The sequence below is a fragment of the Rhipicephalus sanguineus genome, chromosome 7 (genome assembly GCF_013339695.2).
Source record: "Rhipicephalus sanguineus isolate Rsan-2018 chromosome 7, BIME_Rsan_1.4, whole genome shotgun sequence".
Lineage (NCBI taxonomy): Eukaryota > Metazoa > Arthropoda > Arachnida > Ixodida > Ixodidae > Rhipicephalus > Rhipicephalus sanguineus.
The window spans coordinates 161,395,725-161,421,152 of record NC_051182.1 but is presented as its reverse complement, the minus strand read 5'-3'; the positions used below and the strand labels follow the sequence as shown (position 1 = coordinate 161,421,152).

At 45.2% G+C, this 25,428-nt stretch overlaps 1 protein-coding gene across 1 annotated transcript; it reads left to right on the top strand.

Moving 5' to 3' along the window:
- The first annotated feature begins 5,690 nt into the window (after nt 1-5,690).
- LOC119399225 (actin-related protein 2/3 complex subunit 1B-A-like) lies at nt 5,691-25,301 on the top strand. The gene is given in 8 exon segments (XM_049417582.1): nt 5,691-5,800; nt 7,762-7,846; nt 9,481-9,762; nt 16,847-17,026; nt 23,348-23,455; nt 23,710-23,762; nt 23,764-23,889; nt 25,176-25,301. Coding segments are annotated over 7 exon segments (939 nt in total). The 5' UTR covers nt 5,691-5,800; nt 7,762-7,782.
- Nucleotides 25,302-25,428: the final 127 nt, after the last annotated feature.

The window sequence follows — 25,428 nt, the reverse complement described above, 5'->3', positions numbered from 1 at the left end:
GCATAAACTTTATGTGAGTAAAGTTTATGCCATTGGCCGATATGTAGTAGGAATAAATGTCCCCCGCACAGTACGCACCGAAGTTGGAGTGACGACAGTTTAGGAGGTAGCCTGGAAAGTATGTGTAAGTGTTCCAAATAAAACAGTTGTGAATTTCATTTTGGTTAAAATTTTGCGACCAAGTGGGCTTTGAAAAAAAAAAAGGTCGCCCTCATACTTAAGGTTAAAAAGCACATATAGTTGTGATGAATTAGCAGTGCAGTCTACACTGAGCCATAGGGGTATGTTATATGTTGTGCTTACTGGTTTGCGTGTACCGCTAGCTATCTCCTTAATATTGGCATAAAGGGAAAGTAAAAATATGCATGTTCACCTGCTTTTTAAGGTGCAAGCCTTTATGTCTCATGTGGAGGCTGCACCGACAAAATGGCGGCAGAAAACACGGTACAAAAATATGGCACAGATACAGAAAATAATGGTACTAGAAAAAACAAAAACTGGCAAACTCAAAATGTCCTGAAGTAGAACTGCTGCAACCAAAGCTGTGTCTGAGAACACAAGGTGCCCAACCAAATGGGGACAGTCGGGGTGGCTGGCGACGTGTCGTATGATGCGCCGTCGCTCCTAACTCATTTCTTGTTCACTTGGTATGAACAAAAATTGGCATAGAAAGGTAAGAATGTATGACTGATTGAATGTTAACTTTTACAGCCTATGCCAAATTACATTCGCTATGATTTTGGAATCCCTAGGTAAAACGCATCCACAGGAATTCTTTGCTTATTATGCAGTAAAAGGAATTGATGCTGAGAAGTGGTGCATGCACCACGTTTGAAAGGCATTTCAGACATGCACTCTGTCATGGCAGAACCTGGCGCAAATAACACCAGAAGCTGTCGGCCACTGTTTGCAACATGTGTTGTGTATAAGACTCCATCGGTAACAAATATGATAAAAATATTTCATCGCCTTTTCCCTGTTGCCATTGCATGATTAGACACTCTGAATTGTAAGCTGAATTGTAAGCTTTCCATTGCAATAAAAAAACAAGTACGTTATAATTTGGTTGCCTGTCCATTTAAGGTATAGATAAGAACTCCTAGAAATTTTAAAAACAGAAATACAGCATCTCTAGGAAATAATCATGCCCTTCGAATCCACAGAACTCTTAAGAAAGGGTAAGTGGCCATTGTATAGCTGGTAAAATCACTTTCCTAGATCGAAGTAGCCAGCTGCACTACATAAGCTCTCATGTTGAGTGCTTATAATCTACCAGCAGGGATGAAATTTGTCATACTTTTACACAAGTTTTCTGTTTATTTTGGTGTATTTAACATTTTGAAGCATTCGTAAGATATTAACAAAATATTCAGTTTTACACATAATGCTTATGAATCGAATACGACAGTATTCAATTTGATGTGTTATATCATTGAATATTTGCACACCCATAGAATATTTGCAGTGTCGGAATTTTCCTGGTGCGTATAATTCTCCATGTTGGCTTTACGTGTTTCCTAGAGAAAGCTTTTGTTCCATGATTTGGAATAGAAGAGCGAAAACTCGTCGATGTGCTACATCGACAAGCTTTCACTCTTTTATTTCAAAACATGTTTCACCAACTAGCCCAACAGTTCATGCTTCTGTGCCATGATCATAAAACTATTTTAACCAAGCCTTCATAGAGAGTGTTGTACTTGTACTACATTTGCTTATTGCAAAGCAACTGTATGGTTCACATATATTCATGTTCGACAAGCACAGTTGTGTAGCTAGGTGAATAATATAATGACCCATCTGGCCTATGACCAATGGGAGGGTGGAGGGTGGAAGAGGGGGGGGGGAGTTCTTAGGAGTGTACTTACAGGCTGTTAAGAGTGGACAGGCAAATCTGTCTTATTGTTGCATGAGTGGCAGAGCATGTCAGTTGAGAATAAATATGAGGTAAGGATTCGAGGCACGGGTGGTGAGAGAATGGCATGTGAACTGTTGGAAGCATTTCATGATGGGGAAGGAGTGATGTGTGTATTAGTGACCCATCTGTTGAAACTCGGAAAGGCAGAAAAGTTTCTGAGCATTCTCTTGTGATGGTTGTTAATGTTAAATGGCTGTGACGTTGCACCTTGCCCTACTGCGCATGTGTCTGTTCCCTTACATATTTGCTGGCAAAGCCACAAATAAAGATAGATGGAAGTTAACACATATCCTGTGTTTCTTGTCGTGAGTGGTCACTTCTGCATTTTATTACGTCCCTGAAGATATGCACGTACATCTTGCCGAGTTGTAAGCTTTGTTGAACTATTTATTGTATGTGGCATCGTTGACACAAGATGACAACAGGGCATATGCTAAAGCTCCTGTAAGATCACAGGCCGAAGGTAACAAGCAGCTTACTTTTGTTAGCACAAAAAGCGCTGACATTTAGGATATCACTGTTCGCATATGTTGTAAGTGCTTCAGTGGAGTCTTGTGAGATTAAAATGTGGTGCTCCCACAAAGATTTTTTTCTTTTTGTACTGTCACCAACCTGGAAAACTATGTAGACGATAGGTAAAAGAGATCAGGGTTAGGCAGAATGATGTGATGCCTGACACTGCAAATGAATGCAAGAGTACTTAATTACCATTGTATTGCAAATGGAATATTATATTCAATATGAACCTCAGCTTGCTTTGCCATGGTGTTCCTGTGGTTGTACACCTTCTTACGACCGTGGCAGGATTGCGAGAACTAACGTCTCTGTCAAAATCTTGTGCAGGTGTGTGACACAAGCAGTCACTGTTTACAACTTCAAGGTACCTCTTACCACCTGTGGCAGTATTGCCAGAACTAACGTCTGTGTCAAATCCTTGTGCAAGTGTGCAAGGGACAAAACAGAAGTGGTCACTGTTTACATCTTTAAAGTCCTAAACAAGCACACCAGAACATGAATGTACAGTGTCTGACAGCTCCAGTGGAATACACATCACGATGGCTGGAGCCATCCCTGTGTGGCACCAGCTAGCCTGTGACAAGCTGCATACTTTTGCTTGCGATAACTGTGTGGGAACAAAAAAGGGACACCGCACAAGGAAAGGCTTTTAGGCAATCTTAACGGCTTGCGGTGAGGGAATTCTGAAAAGGTCTGATGTGCCATCTTGCAATAAAGAAGCAACTTTTATACCTAGTCTGTCTTGTGTTAGTAGGAGTCTGATAAACGTAGACAGTACAAGTTCGTGGCTGGGGAAGGATGATGGTGAGGAGATGCCCTCTTGAAACGTTAACCGGCAGCCCCCTCCCATCCCCTTCTTGGTGCACCGGAAGCTTTGCCCTATAGGTATTAGTTCCTTCAGTGGGTGCTCCTGAACGGCTTGTGATTGAGCTTGCTCTTACTACCTGCTTTACCCAAGTACCAATTCTGGTGTTGGATTTTTCTTGCTCCGTAGCAATTTTGAATAGAAAAAGAGGCTTCAAACATTACGCAAACAAACAGAGCGTTAAATGATTACCATGGATATTCTGCACACAGACCTCCCCTATACAATTCACTAAAGAGTCTAAATTATATGCCTGATTAAACTGTAAGAAAGCATGTAGTTTCTTGATGTTATTTTTTTAAAACAGTACAATAACTTTGCAAAAACCAGAGTGTCATCAGTGGTGCTTGATATACAGTGCATGAAGCCAGTGAATATAAACTGCAATGATGCCACCAGAAGCATTAGCAAAAGTAAATTCACCCTGATATAAACCTCATTCTGCATTAGGACTGTCCAGGCATTATTAACAAAGTATATTCAATAATTTCATTACTTCTAATTGCCCCATTTGCATAATCCTATCTCATCCATAGCATGCTGTGAATCCAATAATTATTGACCTACGAGGGGTATTACTAAAGTTGCCAGCTCATTTAAGGTACCTGCTAGCCCCAGTGCTAACCTCATTAAATTGGAGGCTTTAATAAGTACTGCGTTGTGTTAATTCCTTCAAGAAATTTTTAGCATCCCCTTCATAGCTATTTTTTAAAGATTTGATGATGCATCTCCCCATCTGATGACAGGCACTTGCCTAATTACCACCCCATCTTTCCAACAAGCAGCCCCTGTAAGATGCTTCAACGCATGCTATCATCGCAGGTCACCATAAGTTTCCTGAAACCACCTTGCTTTTAGTTCTGGCACCGCATGGTTTTCGTAAATCATTTTCTTGTAAAGCGCAACTTGCTTCCTTGACAAACTGCACCTATAATTTTTTACCATTCTTCAATAGCTATTTTTCTTGATTACTCGAAAGAACGCAATAATGTGAACCATAAGCTACTACTTTTCAGAGAAAATTAATGAAATATAGATGATCATCTCCTATACCTAGCCTGAGTATATACTTCGTTAATAATCATTTACATTTTGGAGCATATATATGTGATGGCACGAAATCTGGAGTACCACTGGAGTCTGTCATAGGCATTTCGCACTTTTTTAAAGGTGTCATGCAACAATTTTGAATTAATCCTGCAATAAATTAGAAGAATTACTGCCTTGCCAATCGCTTGTCACATTTTTTTTTTCACAGAGTAAATTGATAAGGGCTCATTACAGAGGCTGGAGTTGGTGGTGATGCTGTCCGCCGCATCACCACTAATGAGACAGAGGATGGCGCGTGTATAATTAAGGCCCACACGCGCGCGCGCGTACTATGTGTGCTTCACCGCAATATACTCTGTGCACTTCACCGCATGACACAACTGTGTTGCGGCAATGTTGACTTTTAGAAAGACGTTTAGGTGTCGGGAATGCAAGCTAGACAATGCTCCTAACAATAAGATTTCTATTTTATTTACGTTTTCATTTGTACACAACTACCTAAAGAGGCAGTGCTTATAAAACCGATTGTCATAATCGGCGACAGCATATATGTTAAGCCACTCGACAATAACGCCCGGTGAACGCCGGTTCATATCCCGTCGCTTCCAGCTTGCGCATTCCATATCTGTCACGCGCAGTTACTCAAGACGAAGCTTAAATAAACGTGTTGGTCCAAGTAATTCGCCCAAATGACAGTCCAACTGATAGCGATCGATCCTCGATCACGCAACACACGCACTTCTACCACACATCCACGCACGCCACAACACTAGTTGTGCATCAAAGAGACATTCACAAATCGCATAACACATGGCCTTTATTTCATGCTCGTACAGCTCGTTATCATTGCTTATAGATTTGGCGGCCAACACTTCGGGAGATTGGCGTTAACTGCTAAGCACCGCGGAGAAGCTCCCTCCGCTCATAAGCGTCCACTGAACACGGTGATATCGTAGAACTGGCAGAACTAACAAAACGGCAACGACATGCAGATGAATCGCTTTCTACAACACTCTTACACAATGCGACCACGTAGTACGTCCCCACGGGCAGAGGCGGTTCTCGCTAGTGCACACAGCTCACTGTCAAAATCTACACCAACAACAGGACGGAGAACAAACTACCATAGAGTTTCTCACAGTTAGTGGGAAACTCTATGGTTACCGTACCAACCGTACCCCGTAAACCGCCTAAAAAGTATTTCTAGCCCAGCGATTCAGCGATTCTGCCGCCACCTACTTATACACTTCAAGCCAAGTCAAGCCGGTTTTAAGCGGCTATATGGGTGCGCCGAACGCTTTACCCCATTTTCGTCTCGTACAACCCGGGCGCAGCAACGCCGGCCTTTTTTTTATCGTAGAGACCGCGGAGGCAAGCTGCCCGGTCGACGAAACTCGCTCGATTTCCATCAACAATCAGCACCCGTTTTCATGTCTAGACTGGCGGACGCAAAGGTAAGAAGCACCTCGATCGCCGTATCACAACTCGGACGGCTGCGTCTCGAAGAAATCGCTACTTTCGCGCCGAGATGTCTGCAAGACTGTGACGGGTTACTCCCCCGCAAAGCCCACTAGGCCTAAATGTTTGCCGACGAAGGATGTGCCACCGTTCCGGTGATACGAGTCGCAATCTTTGCACTGGGCGCGGCTTCGCCTTTGCCTCCAATGACATCGCGCTCTTCTCTCGTTCCGTCTTCCGTCTATTGTAGGCGCGGTAGTGGCGTAGTTTTCGCCGTCTTAGCGACAGCGCAACAGGTTCTCCACACCGGTGGATTGCACTTCTTCGCACAGTCCGGAAAATAATGCCGCACACATCGACACCTGCCTGGACTAAATGACAGGTGCGTTCGTCAGGCTGCTCATTTCGATTGAGATCGCACTCCGGTGCGCCAGCTTGTTCTTACGACAATACGTTGTGCCAGGAGAAACGGAACAGCGTTACGTCGCGTCGTCTTAGCTGCTTGGTGTGTGCCAACTGAAGAACGTTTTTTAAAAGTACCGATTGTCAGCCAGGTTATCATCCGGCGATGTGACCTGCTTCAAAGCGGCGCCGCGGCACTTCGTGATTTCGGCCGTTTCAAGTTGCTGCGCTGAAATCTGGCGGTGATTCAGCGCGGCCGTAGTGGATCCGGCCGTGACGTAACTCTCGCGACCGGAATGTTTAGACTGTCGCTCCGAGGGCGGAAAAAAAAAAAAAAAAAAAAAAAAACATTTTTAAACGGGCCCTAAGCGGCCCGAATGACGTGCTTGTTGTGTCGTTTAGCCGTTTGCTTTGTGCTCCAATTGCGGCTTTAACGAGCCGCCGTGTTGGGGCCGGAAAAGGGACGATGCGAGTGGGCGGCGTGCGGACGACAGGAGCCTTTCCGTTGGACGGAAAAGCCGCTGGATGCTTCACTTCCTCGGCTTCGCCTAGCCGTAGTTTCGGGTAACTGATCGAATCCGTTACCCCGTGTGCGAGTGCAGTAGTGAGGAAGTGACAGCGAAGAATGCGTCAGTGTGTCAGCTATGCCCGCGCTGCCGCTTATCACTGTCAAGCCCATTGTATTGTCTCACCGTCCTTTCCCTTTCATTGTGCTGAGTGAACTATTTTTTTTTCGGCATACAGGTTTTTCAGGGTCTGTCATCGGTTAACTGAACAGAGGCCTGCATACTTCAAAGTTGTTTCAGATGTTGTAAACATACTACCGTCAACATTAGGGTAACTTCAACGTAGTCTCTGAACTCGGAACGTCTAGCTTCCCATCAACCTGTGGGAGACAGCCTCCTGTAAAGAACGAGAAGCTTTTCCTCTCTTTTGATCAAAACACTAAAAGTTTGAACGGGTCACGATCTTGTCTTTTTCTAACTGCGTCATTGACTTTCTTTATTTGAAATGCAAGTGACCTGCTATGTTTTATACTTTTGTTCACAGGCTCCACTAAGTGAACCTAGCAACTCTGTTCTCCTTTTTCTTTAGTGCATCTGATGTTTTGAAGTTTTTAGAGTGTGCTGCTGCCACAAGTCGTAACTGGCTTTGTTTTTCTGTGCACCCTGGCAGAAAGGCGGTGCGTCATTCATTAGTAGGTCGACCCAGACATAAGCAGTGATGCGCAGCCACTTGGGTCATGCCTGACTAGGTGTGAGCGTCACCACGAGGGTCGCGATTCGTGTTGCTCCAAACAATACTGCCATCTCGCCTGACCATTGCACGTGCCGGTTGCAAGCTTGGCTGTGCGCGTTGTTACGAGTCTTGTTGTTGAATGATGGCAGTTATGTAGAAAGCCCATCATATTTGCAAAGGTACTCGCAGACTTCGGCTAATGGTAGCGCATGCATTCTCATTTTACCTCACCCTGTGTACTGACGTTAAACTTTAATGCAACATTTGATTTCATTATGTGAAATGTATGTTAACTCTGTGCACTCGCTTCATGCAGTGACATCTCCACTCTCAGACCATGGACGTACACAGTTTTGGTGTGGAGCCCATCACTTGCCACGCATGGAACGAGAATCGCACAGGTAGGCTCATGGAGGTTCTGCCCTTGATGTGCATAAGCTGCATCACCGACTCGGTACACAGAGAAAGCAACACAACACTAAGTTCCACCACTCTACTTCTTCGTTTCTGCGTTTGTGGGTGGGTGTTTCTAAGATCAGATGCTTTTATAACAAAGTTCTCGGGGCCTCCAAAATACTTGTTTATGCGCATAACTTCATTGTGAAAGACCACGAACTGTAGTACCTGTAATGTCGCTAGGATGTAAAGAATTCGTTGTATATACAAGCCATTTCATTGTATGAATGAAGAAGTGGGAATTTAAGTGCTTGTTTTTCTTTGATAGACACAACCTCAGTGAAAATTAATACACAGTGAAGCCAAGGAAGGTGTAAAGGATGGTATTTGTAGCCTTTTAACTGTATTGTATTAATTACGATATAAATGTGCAGAAATTAAAGTGGACAAAAAACAACTTGTCGCCGGCAGGGATTGAACCAGCAACCTTCGGCTAACGCTTCCTGTGATCTAACAATAGAACTACAGCGGCGGTCTTCCTCTTGTCAACTTTATCGGGTTATTGGTTATCCAATAACTATCAGTTATTTTCAGGTTACAGGTTTGGTCCCTGCCGGTGGCGAGTTGTCTTTTCGTCCACTTCAGTTTCTTCACATTTGCATCATAATTACTACAATACAGATAAAAGACTACAAATACTGACCCTTGTGCCTTCCTTGGATTCATTGTCTGTGGGTTTTCATTTCATTGTACAGTAAAAGTTTGTTAATTCGTGTTTCATGGGACCGCTAAAAATGTCTGAATTAACCGAAGTCTGAATTATTGAAAGTATCAGGAAAAAATAAACAAATGTCTGTAAAATCAATGCAATTTCATTTTCTTTGTCAGTGGCAAATCCTGTGCTTATTTTGCATAAAAGCAGTGTAAAAGCCGCCATTTTCGTCATTTTGAGACTTTGTTGTCATTGCTACCCGGGCGCCAGACCCCCGTGGCTCTGCACACCTCCCTTATTACGTACCGCCGTCACGAGCATGTGAATATAGTGTTTTCACAAGTAAAATGGCCAGCAATTGATAGTTCGTCCATCGCAATGTAGCAAACGATATTTATGCCAGCATTCCGACCGCGGCTGAAAGCTCTTCATCTTCAACAGCTTTTGCCATGTTGAGTTATGTGACATTGCACACACATTGCATCAACCTAAAACGAAGCTGACGAGTGCTGGATCTGCCTGTGGACAAATGCGTGGTCACCAACTAGTGATGCGGACAGTGCCGCCTCATTTCTGTTGTTTGCGAATGCCGTTTTTGCTCTTTTGCGCTGCACATTTGCAGCGATTTGCGCTCATCGTGCTCAGAGGATCGTCAGAGTTGCGGCAAAATGCGACCAAATTAACGAGAGTTTGATGCCATTAAACAATGCATATGCTGGCCGGGATCACGGAGCATGTCCGAATTATCCGTTTTTTCCGAATATACGGGGGTCGAATTAATAAGCTTTTACTGTAGAGGCATTTGTTGTGAAAATGTTCAACTGCACTGGCTCTTTGCTGCAGCCATGAATCCCAAGTCAGTCATACGCACCAAATAGCCCAACTCTCCTCTCTGACAATGACCTTCTTTGCTCACCGTATTTGCAGAGGTGGCACTGTGCCCCAACAGCACGGACGTGCAAATCTACAAGCGAGAGGCGAACGGAGGTTGGTCTCGGGGGCAGACGCTCAGCCGGCACGACCTTCGAGTGACCAGCATCGACTGGGCACCGCAGAGTAACCGCATCGTGACCTGCGCTGCGGACCGCAACGCGTACGTCTGGACCCTGGGCTCGGAGGAACCCGGCACCAATGCCACAGTGTGGACCCCTACCTTGGTGCTGCTGCGGATCAACCGTGCGGCCACCTGTGTCCGGTGGTCTCCCAGCGGTCAGTGACTAAATAAAGTGGAACAGTGAATTGGCTTAGATTTATCATAAATTGTACATTGAGAACTCTGTTGTTGTTCACCATATGTTGATGGAGGAGAAAATCAAGGTCACAGTTTCGTTTTTAAATTTCGTGCCGAAATGTCCGCACGTGACGTTGCAGATTTCAAAATGTATTTCTTTTATATTTTGGTGATATTGGCTTAATGAAATTTCTTGAAACTTGGAATGTTAAGTCTGTGGCCCCTGCAGAGGTCAACGTCCTTTGTTTTTACCGATTAGGAAATACGCATGACCTATTCGATGCTGCCAAAATCTGACATCACGGCGTCAAGTGTGGGAATTTGAAGGTGGCATCGCTAACCACATTTTCTTTCAGTGCATTTTCTCGCTTACCAAGTGTCTTCTCGGGGTAAGAGTGGTGTGTCGCAGAAACGAGACGAGACGATCGATACAAACTGCGTTCAATGCGAACGATAAACAAGATTCTTCTTTTTTTATTATTTGCTCATTAATGCGCGCGCTCTTCCGTGCCCGCTGTCTTCTTCTTCTTCTCCTTGTCTTCGGCGAGTTTCTATAGGTTCCGGCCCGCATGAAGTTTTCTTCTTATCATTGGAAACAACCTTCAAGTTTGTAGATATGTTGTATAGGTCTCCGAATGAATTTTCCGTTGGTTTTCAAAAGACAGGAGCGCGTCTTCCCGTCTACTCCCGAATAAACTTCCATGACTTTAGCCAGGTTCCAGAGTGATTTGGGAGTGCGTGAACTGAGCAGTACGATATCTCCTCGGTTCACTCTTGTTGCTTGTTTACTTGCGTTAGCTTGCTCTCTCAGTTCTTTCAGATATTCTTTGTTCCATCTTTTCCACCAGTCTTTCGTGACCTTTTGTCGGTTTCTCCAGATTTCTTCTATGTTGGCTTCCTGTTGATCTTCGTTATTGCCTGGAAGCCTGTATTTTCCACCTATTATGTCAGCCGGCACAATAGGTAGCGGCTCATCCGGTTCGCTGTATACATAAGTCAACGGTCTGTTATTAAGCACAGCTTCAACTTCAGCGGTGATTGTTACCATCTCTTCTCTGGTTAGCAGTCTCTTTCCGATGACTTTCCTCATTGATGATTTCATGCTTCGTATTATCCTTTCATAGAAGCCTCCCCACCAAGGTGCTTGTTCGGCGATATACTTCCACTTTATTTGATCTCCTTGGCTAACTCTTGCAGAGACTTCTTCTTGTAATTCTTTGAGCATGCGATTGATTTCTCTGTTGGCCTTCTTGAACGTCCTTGCGTTGTCACTGTATATTGTGCGACATAGGCCTCTTCTCGCGGTAAATCTTCTGAATGCATGTAGGAATGCGTCTGTCTTACAGTTGTCCACAAGTTCAAGATGTACAGCTCTCGTTGTTGCACACACGAATACTGTAATGTACAGTTTTCTCGTGCCTTTCACTGCGTCCTTTATAAGCATCGGGCCTGCAAAATCCACACCAGTCACTTCAAATGGTTGTCGCTCGTTGACTCTGTCTGCAGGAAGGGGTGCTGTTTCTTGCTGAATCGGTTTGGCGTCAAATCGTTGGCACTTTAAACATCCGTGAATTACATTCTTCACCAGCTGCCTTCCTTGGATTATCCAATACTTGGTTCTAAGCTGCGAAAGCGTTGCGCTTACTCCTCCGTGCAACGCGAGTTGATGAACATGTCGTACTAGCAGCTTTGTACCGGCCGTCCACTTTGGTAGCACAATTGGATGTTTTTCGTTGTAGGGTAATCCGCTTTGAGACAGGCGACCCTTGTGTCTTATCAGCCCTTGATCATCTTCGAAGACTTCCCTGCCGTAAAGAAACATCCTTGTTGTCTTAGTATTGTTGCTCTTGTTCAGTGTGATATGGTCCCGTATCTGTCTTTGCTCTATTTTTATTATCGTCGACTCTGCATTCTTCAGTTCCTCATAGCTCAGATCTCCAATTATCCGTTTCTTCTTTCTTATAATCTGTATGTATCTCAGAACCCAAGCTGTTACCCTGAGCAATCGGATGTACGTTCCATACTTCTCCGCGTCGATCACTGCCGGAATGGGCACGCATGTGTTAGTTGCATAGCATTCGCTACTTTCGACGTTTTCTTCCATCTCCGTCTTCACTGTAGTCCTGTTTTCCATAACAAGCCACTTTGGACCATGCCACCATAGTTCCGACTGTATCAAACTCTTTGCGCTCACACCTCTGGTCATGAGATCAGCGGGGTTCTCTTCACTTGCAATGTATTTCCACTCTGACAGCTTTGTTTTCTCCTTTATCTCCTTCACCCTATTTTCTACAAAGATGTCCCTCTTTTTCTGTCCATGTAACCAACTGAGAACAATGGTCGAGTCCGCCCAATATCTTGTTTCGTCAATCTTCCTTACAAAGCCACTTCTGATGTATTCCGAGAGACGTGCCGACAGCAGTGCAGCCATTAGCTCGAGTCGCGGCAACGACATTTGTTTCATTGGCGCTATTCGTCCTCTTGCAATGAGTATATCAGCCTCTTTTTCACTCTCGTAGTCATTTACTAAGTAGGCTGCTGTTCCGTATGCATATGGGCTTGCATCGGAAAACAAATGAAGTTCCGTGTGAATAGGTTTCCTCCTCTGTTTCACATCAATCCATCTTGGTACACTGAACTCTTGAATGGATTCCAGCTCTTGAGTCCATTTCCTCCACAACTCCGTTTCGTCATCTGGCAGTAAGTCATCCCAAGACGTTCCTTTCCTCCACATGTTTTGTAGTTCTCGCTTGGCTGTTACCGTGAATGGAGTGAAGACTCCCAGCGGATCGTATATCCTTGCTGTGAGCTGTAACATTTGCCTCTTCGTTAATGTACCGCTTGTCTTTTATTTCAAACGATGGTAGGTACAGTCTGTCTTCCTTGAAATTCCATCTGATGCCAAGACCTTTATTTGGGTGGAAGTTCCGACGCTTAAATTTTCCTCTTCCTTCTTTATAGTTTGTTGTAATCGAGGCTCATTCGTATTGAACTTTCTCAGGGTCATTGACGCCTCTTGGAAGATCTCTTTTGACTCTCGGTAAAGTTTTTCGGCTTCTTCGGGTGATTCGGCTCCCATTATCACGTCGTCGACGTAGATGTTGCTCCTCAGCTGCTTAACGTACCTTCTAACTTTCTGAGGTGGTGTTGCACTGTTGCTGCCAGCAGGAATGTACTCGGAGCAGTGCCAAACGTTAGTCTTGACATTCGCCAAGTTACAACTCTTGCATCGCTTCCACTCGGAAGTCTGTCCCACCAAAGAAAACGCAGTGCGTCTCTGTCATCCTCATGTACCAAAATTTGTAAGAATGCCTTTTCAATATCAGCTGTCATTGCAATGCGATGGTGTCGGAAGTTCATTAGCATGTGCACAAGATCGCAATTAAAATTCGGTCCAGTTTCGAGGTTGTCATTTAAAGATAACCCTTTTGTGGACGATGAGGACGCATCAAATACTATTCTTATCTTTGTAGTTTGACGATCTTCCCTGATTACGGCTTGATGCGGCATATAGTAGCAGTGGGTAAGTGGTGCACTTTGGTCCTCGGCCACTTCTGCCACTCCACTATTGAAATATTCTCTGATGGCACTGTCGTAACGCCGCATTATACTTTTGTCCTTCCGTAACCTTCGAGTGATCTGTTTCAGTCTGGTAATTGCTACACTCTTGTTTTCATCAAGCTCCACGTTGTCTTTCCATGGAAGTCGTACCGAGTATCTCTTCTCTTCATACTTCAAGTTCCTGTTGAAGTACTCCATCACATCTTCTTCTCTCTTTACATCTTGCTCGGTGCCCTTTATGCCGATTGTTTCAATATCCCAGAAATGCTTTAGTTCTGTCTCTATGTCTGATTTGTCCACTTCAACGTGAAGTACCATAACGGTTGACCTTTTCATTAATGTTGCAGCTAACTTGGCTTTGCCCTGCACCGTCCAACCGAATATGGTCTCTGCTGCTGTCAACATTTCTTCCAGTTTTCGAATGCCTCCGGTCATTAATTGCCAATACTGGTCTGATCCAACAAGGATTCCGATTTCCCTGCAGTCTGTGCTTGTATAAAGGCCGTCAGCCAGCTTTAATCCGTCGTCTTCGTACTTCTTCTTCAATGAGACAGGCAGGAATGGTATTCTTTCTCTTGATATTACATCAACTTCTAGTGCTTCCAACAAAACTTCTTCACCATTGTATGCACTTCTAAGTTTAACTTCAACCGAATTCATAGTCTTTTCATCTTGTCCGCGTCCGAAAGAGCATATCGTCAGCCTTTCTTTTCCTTTGACCGGACAACCAAGTTTCTCCGATAAGCTCTTAAGAGTGAACGTTCTTTGGCTTCCGGTGTCTAACAGAACCCGACAATAGCATGACTTGTTTCTACCTTCTGCTAGTGCCACTGCAGTCTGTAGAAAAATGCTTGATGATATGTTCATATATTGGCATGTAGACTCTTGCTCTTCCTTATTTTCATGTGTGCCTTGCACGGCCGCTGTACATTGAGCTGTAAGTTCTTTTCTCCGACACATGGACGTTGCATGCCATTTCCCACATATTTTACGCCTTATGTTTGCCTTGCATATTTTGGCTGTATGTCGAGGCCTCGTGCAACGGAAACATCAATTTGACGCTTTTAGCTTCATTTTCTTCTCTTCATGCGTCATAGTTTTCCCACAGTCATCCGTATAGTGGGTGTTGGTCTCACAAAATATGCAAAACTTTGCAGCTGTACTCTGAAAATTAACTGTTCTTTTCTGTTGTCTATTGTCAGATTTGTTGCCGTAGCTTTCCTTCCGTTCGCCCAATTCTTCTCTGCCCTCTACTTGATCTTCGATATATCTCATCAGACACCTCAGAGTGCCTTCGTGATGTTTAGCTGCATTCTGGTCTTGCATTGAAGATCTGCCGGCCAATTCTCTTTTTCTCAGCTGGAACCCCATGTGCATCTCCACAGGTAAAGATCTTTTCAATACCGGCAGGAGCATTGACGCATATGACTCGATTTTCACGCCTAAGGATTCCAGCCCACGTGTGTGCACTTGCACCTTGTCTGACAGTCTTCTTAATCCTTCATAGTCGCTGCAGCTTGCTACTGTACTCAGGTTAGTTAGCTCTTTCATGTGCATTTCTACAAGCGCTTCGTCTTTTCCATAACGCTGCTTGAGCAGATCGATAGCTTTCATGTATTTGCTGTCTGAAAATTGAAATCCCTCCATGGTAGCTGCCGCTCTCCCGGTTAGTGATGACAGAAGGTAGGTGAACTTTTGGTTCTCGTTTAAATCAGTTCTCCCGTGAACAGCTGACTCAAACTGATGCCAAAACCTCTGCCACTTCCTCTTGTCGCCATCAAACTTCATTAATTCTACCTTTGGTAGCTTTACGGCCGTTGCTTGCGGCACTTGCCTAGCACTGTCATTAGAGGTGGCTTGTTCCCTCCCTATCTCGCGCTGTTCTTGTCGGCAAAGGTACGCATTGATGTTGTGGAGAACGCTAATTATCTTCAGCTCGTACTCGGTTGTTCTCGCAAACTCGGCTTCGGCTGTTTCCGGCGTTACAAACTCTTCCATCTGCTCGTCCACTTTCTTTAATATTTCTGCGATGCCTTTGATCTGGCTGGCTAGCAGCGATATCGCGGTGGGATCTTGATTCTCCTGAAGCTTCTTTTCTGCTTCGCTTGCTAGGTTTGTTATTTGCGTCCTCAGCGTTTTTCTTTTCTTTGAAATCACGTCTCGGTTCATTTTGGATAAATTAGGAACTGCTGGTCGCTTACAGATTTCAGCGGCGAGTCTTCATCCGTGTCTGTGTCGTCCTCCTTGTATGTGCCGCTCTCAGCTGTCGATGTCCCGCCTCGCAGCCGTCGGTTCGCACTGCGGCCTCCTCCTCTTCCGTCTTCTGTGGCCAGTCCTTCGTCCTGGTATCCCGTGGCCAGTCAGAAGAGGAGCAGCCACTATCCTGGTCACGGCACCATGTCGCAGAAACGAGACGAGACGATCGAGACAAACTGCGTTCGATGCGAACGATAAACAAGATTCTTCTTTTTTTTTTTTTGCTCATTAATGCGCGCGCTCTTCCGTGCCCGCTGTCTTCTTCTTCTTCTCCTTGTCTTCGGCGAGTTTCTATATGGTGTTTTAGGCATTTTGAAATTGTAATTTACTAATATGCGAGAAATCGTCTTTTTGTTTAGTGTCCCCTAAAGGCGTGTTCCAATACTAGCTGCAAAAGGCAAAAACAGCTCTGCGAAGAGAGTAGTAAAGACAATATGATGCAGTCTACTTTGCTGTCCGAACAAGATGGTGGCCGAGCGGAATGCTTGAATCTCACTGGTTGGGTCATCTTCCCACAAGTAGACGCTTTCTTAAACGCTTAATCTAAGCTGTGTTCAGTTTTTCATACCTTCTCGTGTCAACACAAGGTGGTGTCGTGATGCCCGAATGACATCCAGACGTGTTTTATTACTCTGACCACTCAGTCTCAATGCTGTCTTCTGAGCTGTCAGCATAGACTGTCGGTGATGCTGGCCAGAATTGGAACACACCCTATAGTTACTGAATGTGCCAACATGTGAGATTACGTATGTGGAAGGCTACTTGAGATGTACAGCATAAGGCAGGCTCTCAGTGGCTGCTGTTTAAAATGTGTATACATTTCTATCTGACTCAATGAGAAAACAGTCTGTCCATCTTTCACGTAAGATGAATTGCTGTAAAGAAATGCATGTATAAAAGAAAATGAACTTTCTTGGCAATGCTGGGTTTTGAACCTAGGGCCCCCGGCTCAGAAGGCAAGTGTGTTACCCACTGGGCTGAATGAATATATCTGAATCATGTAAATGTGTTGTACCGGCATTATAAGACAAATATAAAAGGAAAACACTTTATATGAAGGCTTCGTTGAAATATTTCGTGGTGGTGGAATGTAAGCGCTGTCTAGGACAAGGTGTAAGGATGACTTGGAGGATCGTACGCATCAGGAAAATTCTGACTTCATTCATGAAGTTCACTCGGGAACAGCATTGAAGTGCCAGCCCATCGCTCTAGGCTTCAAAAAGTTATAGTTGTTTTCTTGTGCAGAGAACAAGTTTGCGGTGGGCTCTGGTGCCAAGCTGGTGTCGGTGTGTTACTTTGAGGAGGACCACAACTGGTGGGTGAGCAAGCACATCAAGAAGCCCATCAAGTCGACCGTCACCTCGGTCGACTGGCACCCCAACAACTGCCTGCTGGCCTGTGGCTCCACCGACTTCCGCACCAGGTTTGCACTGCCTCAACTTATACAGTCAAAACCTTCACCGAAGCAGTCTCCGAACTTACTGTATGCTGCACTTCTGTGGAAAGACATAACCAAATGAATCGAACAGACACTTAGGCCAGGGACAACATTGAAGACATTAGTTGGTGTCTTTAATTAATTCTAAAAAGACTGGGCGTGCAAACACGAACACAAGAAAGAAGTCACGACACCACAAACGCCGACTAACAACTGAAGACGTGAGAACATTGTGACGTGGATTGGAATGAATATGCAGTGATACCTCGTTAACTCGAAGTAGTAAAATCCAGAAAAAATTTCGTGATATGCGTAGTTTCGCAAATTCTATTAAAAAGTCCAGTTTTATCTAAAAACATTATCACTACTGACCAGTTTCTTAACAGGAGCGCCTAACTGGCTCTTTGTAAAGGCTTTAAAGAAAAATAATGACATACCAGAGCTATCAACCAGCTGTGTTTTTGAGCAATGCCTTTTTATTTAGTGCAAGAAAGACCGATTAAGGCTGGTCTGCCTCTCAGTAACACTTGCACCTACCAAAGCTTTCTCGAGTTGCTTAACACGTCGCATGTGGCGATCCGCGCCGCTGCACTAAAATTTATTTCGCATCAAAAGAAGCATTTTTCTTGTTTTGGCTGATGTCGTCACCCCTTGATTAGCTGCGTCGACACTGCCGCGATCGCCGTTCGTGACGCCATGTTGTTTCGCTTAAGAAAATGGTCAAACTAGCCGATGTTGCAGGCGAGATCAGTGTAACCCACCGCTAAGTGCAGAGAATCGGCCCTCTCTGTCAATGTTGTGACTGGAAGGGGCTCCTTTCGCACGATGCAGCCATACAATCCGCACCGTTTTGACGTCCGGAAACTTCGAGCCTCGAATCCGCTTCTTTGATTAGGGCTACCTTTCTTTACAGCATCAGCGACTTGCTTTGCTTCGGCGGCGTTATCCTCACCACATCGCACGGCCGACGAAAAAGTCCGCACGACGTGCCTTGTGTAAATAAAATGCTGAAATCGCATCTCCGACGGTAAACAAAATGACGTGTACGAACCGTGGTATTTTGCAGGCCCTGCCTCTGTGCACGTCTCTAGCATCAGATGACGTGATACAGGGTTGCTTGACAAAGTTGTTATGCCGCTAGCTTCCGACTTCCCTTTCGGGAACAGTGTCCACTTCATCGTAAGCGCGGCAGCCTCGTGCGAACCTTGTGAAACGTATGACATTTTGCCGCTACTATTTTGTGAAACTGTTCGACAGTGAAGTTTTTGTTCCGCTCTCGGTCAAGATTTCGAGATAACCGAAAGTGGGCACGGAAATACTACGAGATAAAAAGCAATAAATACATTGCACCTATGGGAAATCGTTCGGTACCGCGGAAAATTTCGACTTAGCCGATTTTTTGAGATATGCGAGTTCGAGTCAACGAGGTATTACCGTAAGTGTACGAAATTTTGATGTTTGTGGGTTCAGATCCCACTGACGGAATGAATAACTTTTCGTCCGCTTCAGTTAATTTCAATTTACGTCACCATTAATACTCTGCAGTTAAGGGGGGAAGAGGCACTTTGACATCAAGAATTTTTTTATTTAAGTTAGGATGATGAAAACTTCGGTGATCATGTATTTACATAAGTAAATATCAAATATGAACTCAGTTTTTATGTAGCCCTTACGACTATTTTTTAAATTAATCATTCATTAAAATTTCGTTTGATCACCTTTTTTAAAAATTGGCTACTCGGATCCTGCTGAATTAAATGTCATTGCATTCTACAGCTATCAAAGAGTGCAAAAAGCAAATTTTATGGTTCTAGCTTTCCTACAACAAAAGTTATGAAGCTTCAAAGTTCGCCATTCGATTACCGAGAAAATATATTTTTGTTATTTTCTCTCTTGTAAAAATTTACGCTTTTCTATAGTAACATATGGCACTTTGTTGCACTCACTAAACATCCAGCTTTTCAGTAATACAAAAATGATCAAAATCAAGTGTACCAAAGCTGAGAAACGCTCGTTAAAAGAATGAAAGGTTGCCAAAAAATTGAAACTGAGAAAAAAGCAAAAAATAAAACTCTATCTTCAAGGAGCGTTACACAAGTAAAAATGCTTTACTTTGCAAATAAATGCCTTAGAAGACACCAGGAGAGTAGTTTATCACATTTTCCAATCGAAACGGCCCCAGTGCATGTCCTTTCAAGCAGTTTGTTGATTGCGGAGAAGTCGATGATCCCGTTGTTAGCCGCCAAAGGGTCAGAGCCCTCGCACGCTGTTGCGAGCGCCCGCAGCTTGCGCTTGCTAGCGGAAGTTGCCGATAAGCCGGAGATCTTATCTTCAGTCTTTTTCTGCTGTTGCGCACGATCGGCGCTAGTCAAGAATGTCGTGTCGATCCTTCTACCACGCTGCCTATCACTGACGTCGTCGAGGCGGCAGCCGACACAGGTGAAGTCGTCATTTCGACCGATGGATCGCGTTCCACCGCCACGCCAACTTTCGATATGGCTGCGCCACGATTTAAGCTCCAAAACGCGGCCGAGAGCGTAGGCCTAATTCACTCCTGGCGGCTGCGGCGCACTTTGTCTAGCTCACCTGGCACCATGCCAGTAAGCCGCCGCAACATGCAGTCTTTGTTGAGGATGATCAAAAACGCCTGCTCCAATTTCTTCCCAGCTTGCGCAGGTTGGAACTTTATGGACGTAAATCGACGAGAACAACACGGTTATACTACGGCGACATCAACTTGCCGCTTTGCTTGCGCTGTAGCAGACAGCGCGGGAGGCCCGGCGAATCGAAAGGCGTTATTTAGTCACATGGGCTCACTGTGCCAATAGGCTTACGCAGAGGGACCTTTTTTTGGCACGGATTTTCTATGTGAGTTCTGGGTGGATGGAAACAAGGGTGGCGGGATATTCAAGAAAAAGCGCGGCTCTTTCGAATGCGACCAAGATGGCTGCCGTAGGGAACGTAGAACGGCAAGAGCGCGGCGCTGAATAAGCCCGTTTTTTACGCGTTCATCGCTAAAAATTTAGCTCGCTGATGGCACATAAAATGCCGTCACGGCTAAAATACTGATCTAAGACTCATGAAAATTGGCGAGGTTATGCATCAGTAGCGGCAGAATCCAAATAAAACATTTTCAAAATTCGATTTTTTTTCTGATTTGCGGTCTCAAAGACCCGCTTAAATACAGCAATTAACGTCCTCTATGCTTTCCCTGGTCTAATAGGGGATATTCAAAATGTACAGCGCCATCTGTTGACAATACCATAAGCTCAATCCGCCATGTTATGTTGGGTGTGAAAATGAAACCAGTCGCATATCGCAGTCTTTCAGGTGCTAGCTACTGGTTTTTAGATGCGAAGCATCTTTTGCTCAGGGGTATGTCCAGCGGTGTTGGCCTGGGCGTCCGCACTCACACTACGCATGCGCAACTCACCTCCTTCCCTCTCTCCAACAGCTGCGTGTTACTCTCTCCACCTCTCTCCCAGCACCTGCTTGCGCTTCTCCTGCGTTCTCGCTTCTGCTCTCATGGCACATGCGCTACCCTCCTCCTTTAGTCTCCTCCCCTTCAAGTGGTAGAGCGCTGCGTGCGTTCAGTCCAGTGCTTGCTTCGGTTGACTCCTCTGAAACGCGGGCTAGACATGCCGAAATTCTCTCCTACGCAACGCCGCGATGAACGCCAGCGCATGCGCGTCCCCTCCCCCTCTCTCTCCTCTCCTACGCTGCCCCCCTCTCGCACGCCTGTCGACCGCGTTCCCCGCTTGCCCTGTGAGAATTAACGGCCAGGCTAGAGGGAAGACACAAAATGCGTAGCGTTCCTCTTCGCGTTCCACGACGCGACGTCGGTAGCATGCCCGAGGTCGGTAGCATGCCCAACGAACGCCAACGGAACGCGATCATGCAAGTGCTCCGGCTTTGCATCGCCTCATGGACCCCTTTAGCGGGAGATGGTGTAATTTTTTTCTTTGTTCTGCGATGACTTGCCAATGCTTTGTGCACTGTTCAGGCAACGAGGGAGCCCTGACAATGCCGGGAACAAGATAACACTAATTTTAATTGAATTTATCAGTTACCTGAATGAAGGAAAAGAATGTACCAACGCGATTCGTCAAGAAGATTGCGACTGTGCTTTGGTTCGGAAATGACTGGCGCACGCAGAAGCGCTCTTCCACCTCAGTTCTTATTTCTCCGTGCAATTTATTTGCTCGCCTGCAACATAAGCTAGACTTGCAGAACAATATATTACGGTATACACGTTTTAAGAGAGACGGCCGGCATTGCATACGCACGACAGAGCATGATTGATCAACATTAGCTTGTTGGTGTTGCAGGTGCACGAAAGCAATGATTTACGTAAATAAATGTTTGTAGGTAGTGCCACAGACGCTGTTGTACGCATCTGTGGTAAATCAGTGCCACCACACAAAGCCCTTCGCTTTACAACCCCTTAACCCTGCCCTCTTATTTCTCTCTTGCTTTCGTCGGTCAATGTGTGCTGCGAACACGGAGCAAAGAGTTACAGAGCCGTATAGTAGATGGAGCTGTTTGTTCGGCAGGTAGACCATCGCACTCCTCTTTCCGCGGATCACGGGCTTTCGCGCGCCTCCGTGCATAACCACGAAGGCACGGGTTTGCACGCCTCCGTGGCATGCAAAAGCAAAAAGCACAATATTTTAAAAAAGATATGTCAACACACACGTATAACGTTCAAGAAAACCAGAACGGCAATACTAAATATGTGTGATAGATTACTACCACAAAACATTATAAACAACAGTGTGCAGTAAAAGAGCATTACTCGGACCGAAAACACGCGATCAGTATTTTTGTTTGGTTTGCGGCGCGCCGCTCATGCACATGTCCATGCATTGTTTATTTCGAAAAAACTACAACACTCATTACTGCGGAGGGTATGGAGACACCTGTGGTTAGAAAATTGAGCCGAGGAAAGCAGCACAGCGTTGCACAGGTCGCGCAGAAACAACATGGTGTCGATATCTGACGAGTGTTTATGACACGTCTATAAAATCACAGTGGGAAATACAATGGAGATGTGTTGCAGTGCAAGGTTATCTTAGAAGTTTGAGTCACACCTCCTCTGCAACAAGCACTTTTCTTGAACGCCTACCTCACATCGGAAGCGCACGCACTAGAGAAGAGCAGTTTGGCTTTGCAAAGCGGTGCGCACCTCTTGCAGCTGCCGTCCGGATGAGCTTTTAAGCGCTCGGAGCTCCGATATTGAGTTCTTGTCGATTTGTGGCAGCACAGTGAAGTCCTCTGACTGTTCGGCGCAGGATGGCGAAAGAAACAGTCGCATTTTCTTGGTCCAAAAGCTTCGCCAACGACTGCGGCTCAGCCTCTCCGTGGCCTCTCCTTATGGAGAATCTAACAGACGATTTCGCGACGGCACGCAACAAAAAATGGCGGACGCACACAGTGTTGCCAGAGCACCAAGCATTATGAATATCCCCTATTGTCTGTTTGATTCATCGATTTTGTATAACATATAAATGAGCCCCTCGAAAAAAATTCCCCTTTTTCTTTCGTTCACTCTTATGGAAAGAAAGCCAAGACAGTAACATTGGAAAACTGCTGTGGATGCCAGTGATCGTATGATTGAATTATGTTGCAGCTGTTTGTGAACCTTCAAATCGCATAGCACATGACAGCCTCCAAAGCAGAGCACGCGGCCTCTGACGTGCTGACAAATCTCTGAGGCCATCTGCTGGCAAGTGTGGTTTTCGATCAGATATACACTGGGACCAAAACATGCAAGTGCATATGTTCACTTCGTTAGAACCAGTGTTGTCTCCAATCCTGCGTTTCCACTTTCATTATAGCAGTATGATGTGCTTTGAGATGGAGTGTGGTCGTCCAGTTGTGGTTTGATCAGCTCTCATGGAGATCTTCAGCATGGGGTACCCAGGCTCTGGGTTCTTATGAGATTTTGTAAGTGCGCTGTAGACGGGAGTTTCTTCTCCATAAACCAAAACACAAGTTAATCACTGTATCTTCATGAGATTAATGCAGTGGAGCTTAGGGGAGCCTTGGGAACACTATTTTCGAAAAATAACAACCAACCTGCGAACCCAAAGAATGGTTTGCACGTGACGCACACGTAGTGGCAACAACCCAAGGCAATTGCATATGCAAAGCTCTGGGTATGTTATTCCAGAACTGTCCAGTAAATTGCATTTTTGTCCATTTAGCTTCATCTGTGTGGATTCTGGAGAAGGTGCAATGCTAGAAAGAAAGAGCCTGCCGTCTTGTGCTTTCATTAATGCTGTGCATTCTTGCGGTGTGTGCAGGTGGTTTTCCTGCGTACATCAAGGAGGTGGACAGTCCTCCCGAGCCAACGCCCTGGGGTGACAAGACTGCCTCATTTGGGAGTCTAGTGGCCGAACTGTCCGCGAGTGGCAGTAAGTGTTGTCAATTACTGCGTGTGGTCACATTAAAATGCAAATAGAGGAATAGTGGTCAAATGGCTGATTGGGTGAGTTGGTCAAATCTATGTCTATTCATTCATTTTGAATACTTCAAAATTTCGAATAACTTAGTCATGTCGAGAGAATTTGAATACTGTAACATTCTTTTGAATATTCAAAGCGATAATATATATTCCCATTCCCTATATAAGTGCTGAAACCATGACACCCCCTCACCTTCTTTGCAGTTGGCTGGGTGCACTCGGTGTGTTTCTCGGGAGACGGCACCCGGCTGGCCTGGGGTTGGACACGACTCGAGCATATGTGTGGCGGACGCCCAGCAGGGGCAGGCCATCAAGTTTGTGCGCACGCAGTACCTGCCCTTTCTGTCCTGCCTCTGGATCTCACCCACGAGGTTGCTGGTTTCCGTGAGTACTCCTTCCCTGCCATGCTCACCTCAGCTTGTTCAGCCTGCTGTTACAGTGGCAACTTGTAGAGTCCTTTATTGACTGAGAACTGGGTTCAGATCATACCATGGTTTTCTCATGCATAACCTGGACCCTAAACAATGATTCGCAGAAAATGTTCTAAAAATAAGCCCCGCACACCCCCTTCAGTGGCGGTGTGTACATTGTACACATCAACTGCGGAGGCGCGTCGTGCACCGCATGTTTCTTCAAATAGCTAGAAACGCAGTATGCACATTTGTACAGGCTTCTGAGTGGACAGCTATTAAATTCATGGGCTGGGTATTGCTGCAGAAGATCGCTTTGCTGGAGACACTACATGTTCAATGATCGTTTGACATGCTGCATTCCAGGACCAACATCAAGAGTATTATTTTTCTTTTTTCAAAACGAATACAGCCAAAAGACAAACTGAGCATTCATTTTGAGCCTAACATTTGATTATTTTTATGGAAGATTGAAACCTGACTGATTGCTGAATAATTAGATATTTAATTGCATGCTAATTACAATTAATTACTGATACTCATGCGAACAACATATTATCTCTTTTCTTTCTTGGGACCAAATATCGAGTGCTTTGGAATTATGTTGCGCAAGTTTGACGCATTTTCAGACAATCATAATTCGTGCCTAAAGGGGATATCACCGCGAAGCTAGCTTTTTTTTCATATCTGTGGGCACTGCCTGAAGCCCTTTTGCAGAACCGGAATTTGCCTTTTTCGTCTCGACTTTAGCTCCAAATATTTTTAAATCTCTGGTGTGGTTTATACGAGAGAAAATATGGTAGATAGTTCCAACTTGTCCACATACATAATACTCCTTGCAGAATACAGTTGATCTCGTTACAAGGACGGGAAAACTGCGTTGTGATTAACAGGTAGTTCCCATTTACTGAAGAGGTGCAGCACTACAGTCGTACATCCTCTTGACATTTTACATGTGTTACAGGGGTACCGACACAAAAATTTCATGGCCTATCTGAGGGTAGCCTGCGGGATCGATTCCCGTGAACATGCGTATATCATCTACCAAATCCCAACGGCAATATAGCGTGTGAAGGTAATTCATATGGATTTCGAGGTTCACTTACGCGATCAGCCCTCCACACCGCACCTCGCGACACTGACATCGTCTATGGCTACGTGAAGGTGACCCCTAACTTCTGAGGCGTCGCCGCTGCAGCGAGCTGCAAGCAGTCGACGTCGCAGTTGCCATTGCTCTTTTGCCATTACCTGTGCCAGCAGGCTGCCCGTGCGCGTAGCGAGCCGTGCAAAAAGTGTGGAAGCCTCGAGAAAGTCGTTTGCCACCCGACGATGCCAGTGACGGTGCAGCACGTGTGGCAGGCAAAAGAATGCCAGCAGACGATGTAGGCAGCAGGGAAGTGAGTCTCAGTTTTGTGTGCCATTTCACACGCTAGATGATGATGGTTGTTCTCAGAGCTCTCTCAGACCAAACTGAGACTGGTCGGTGTTAAACGGGCTGAGTTATTCATCTGCT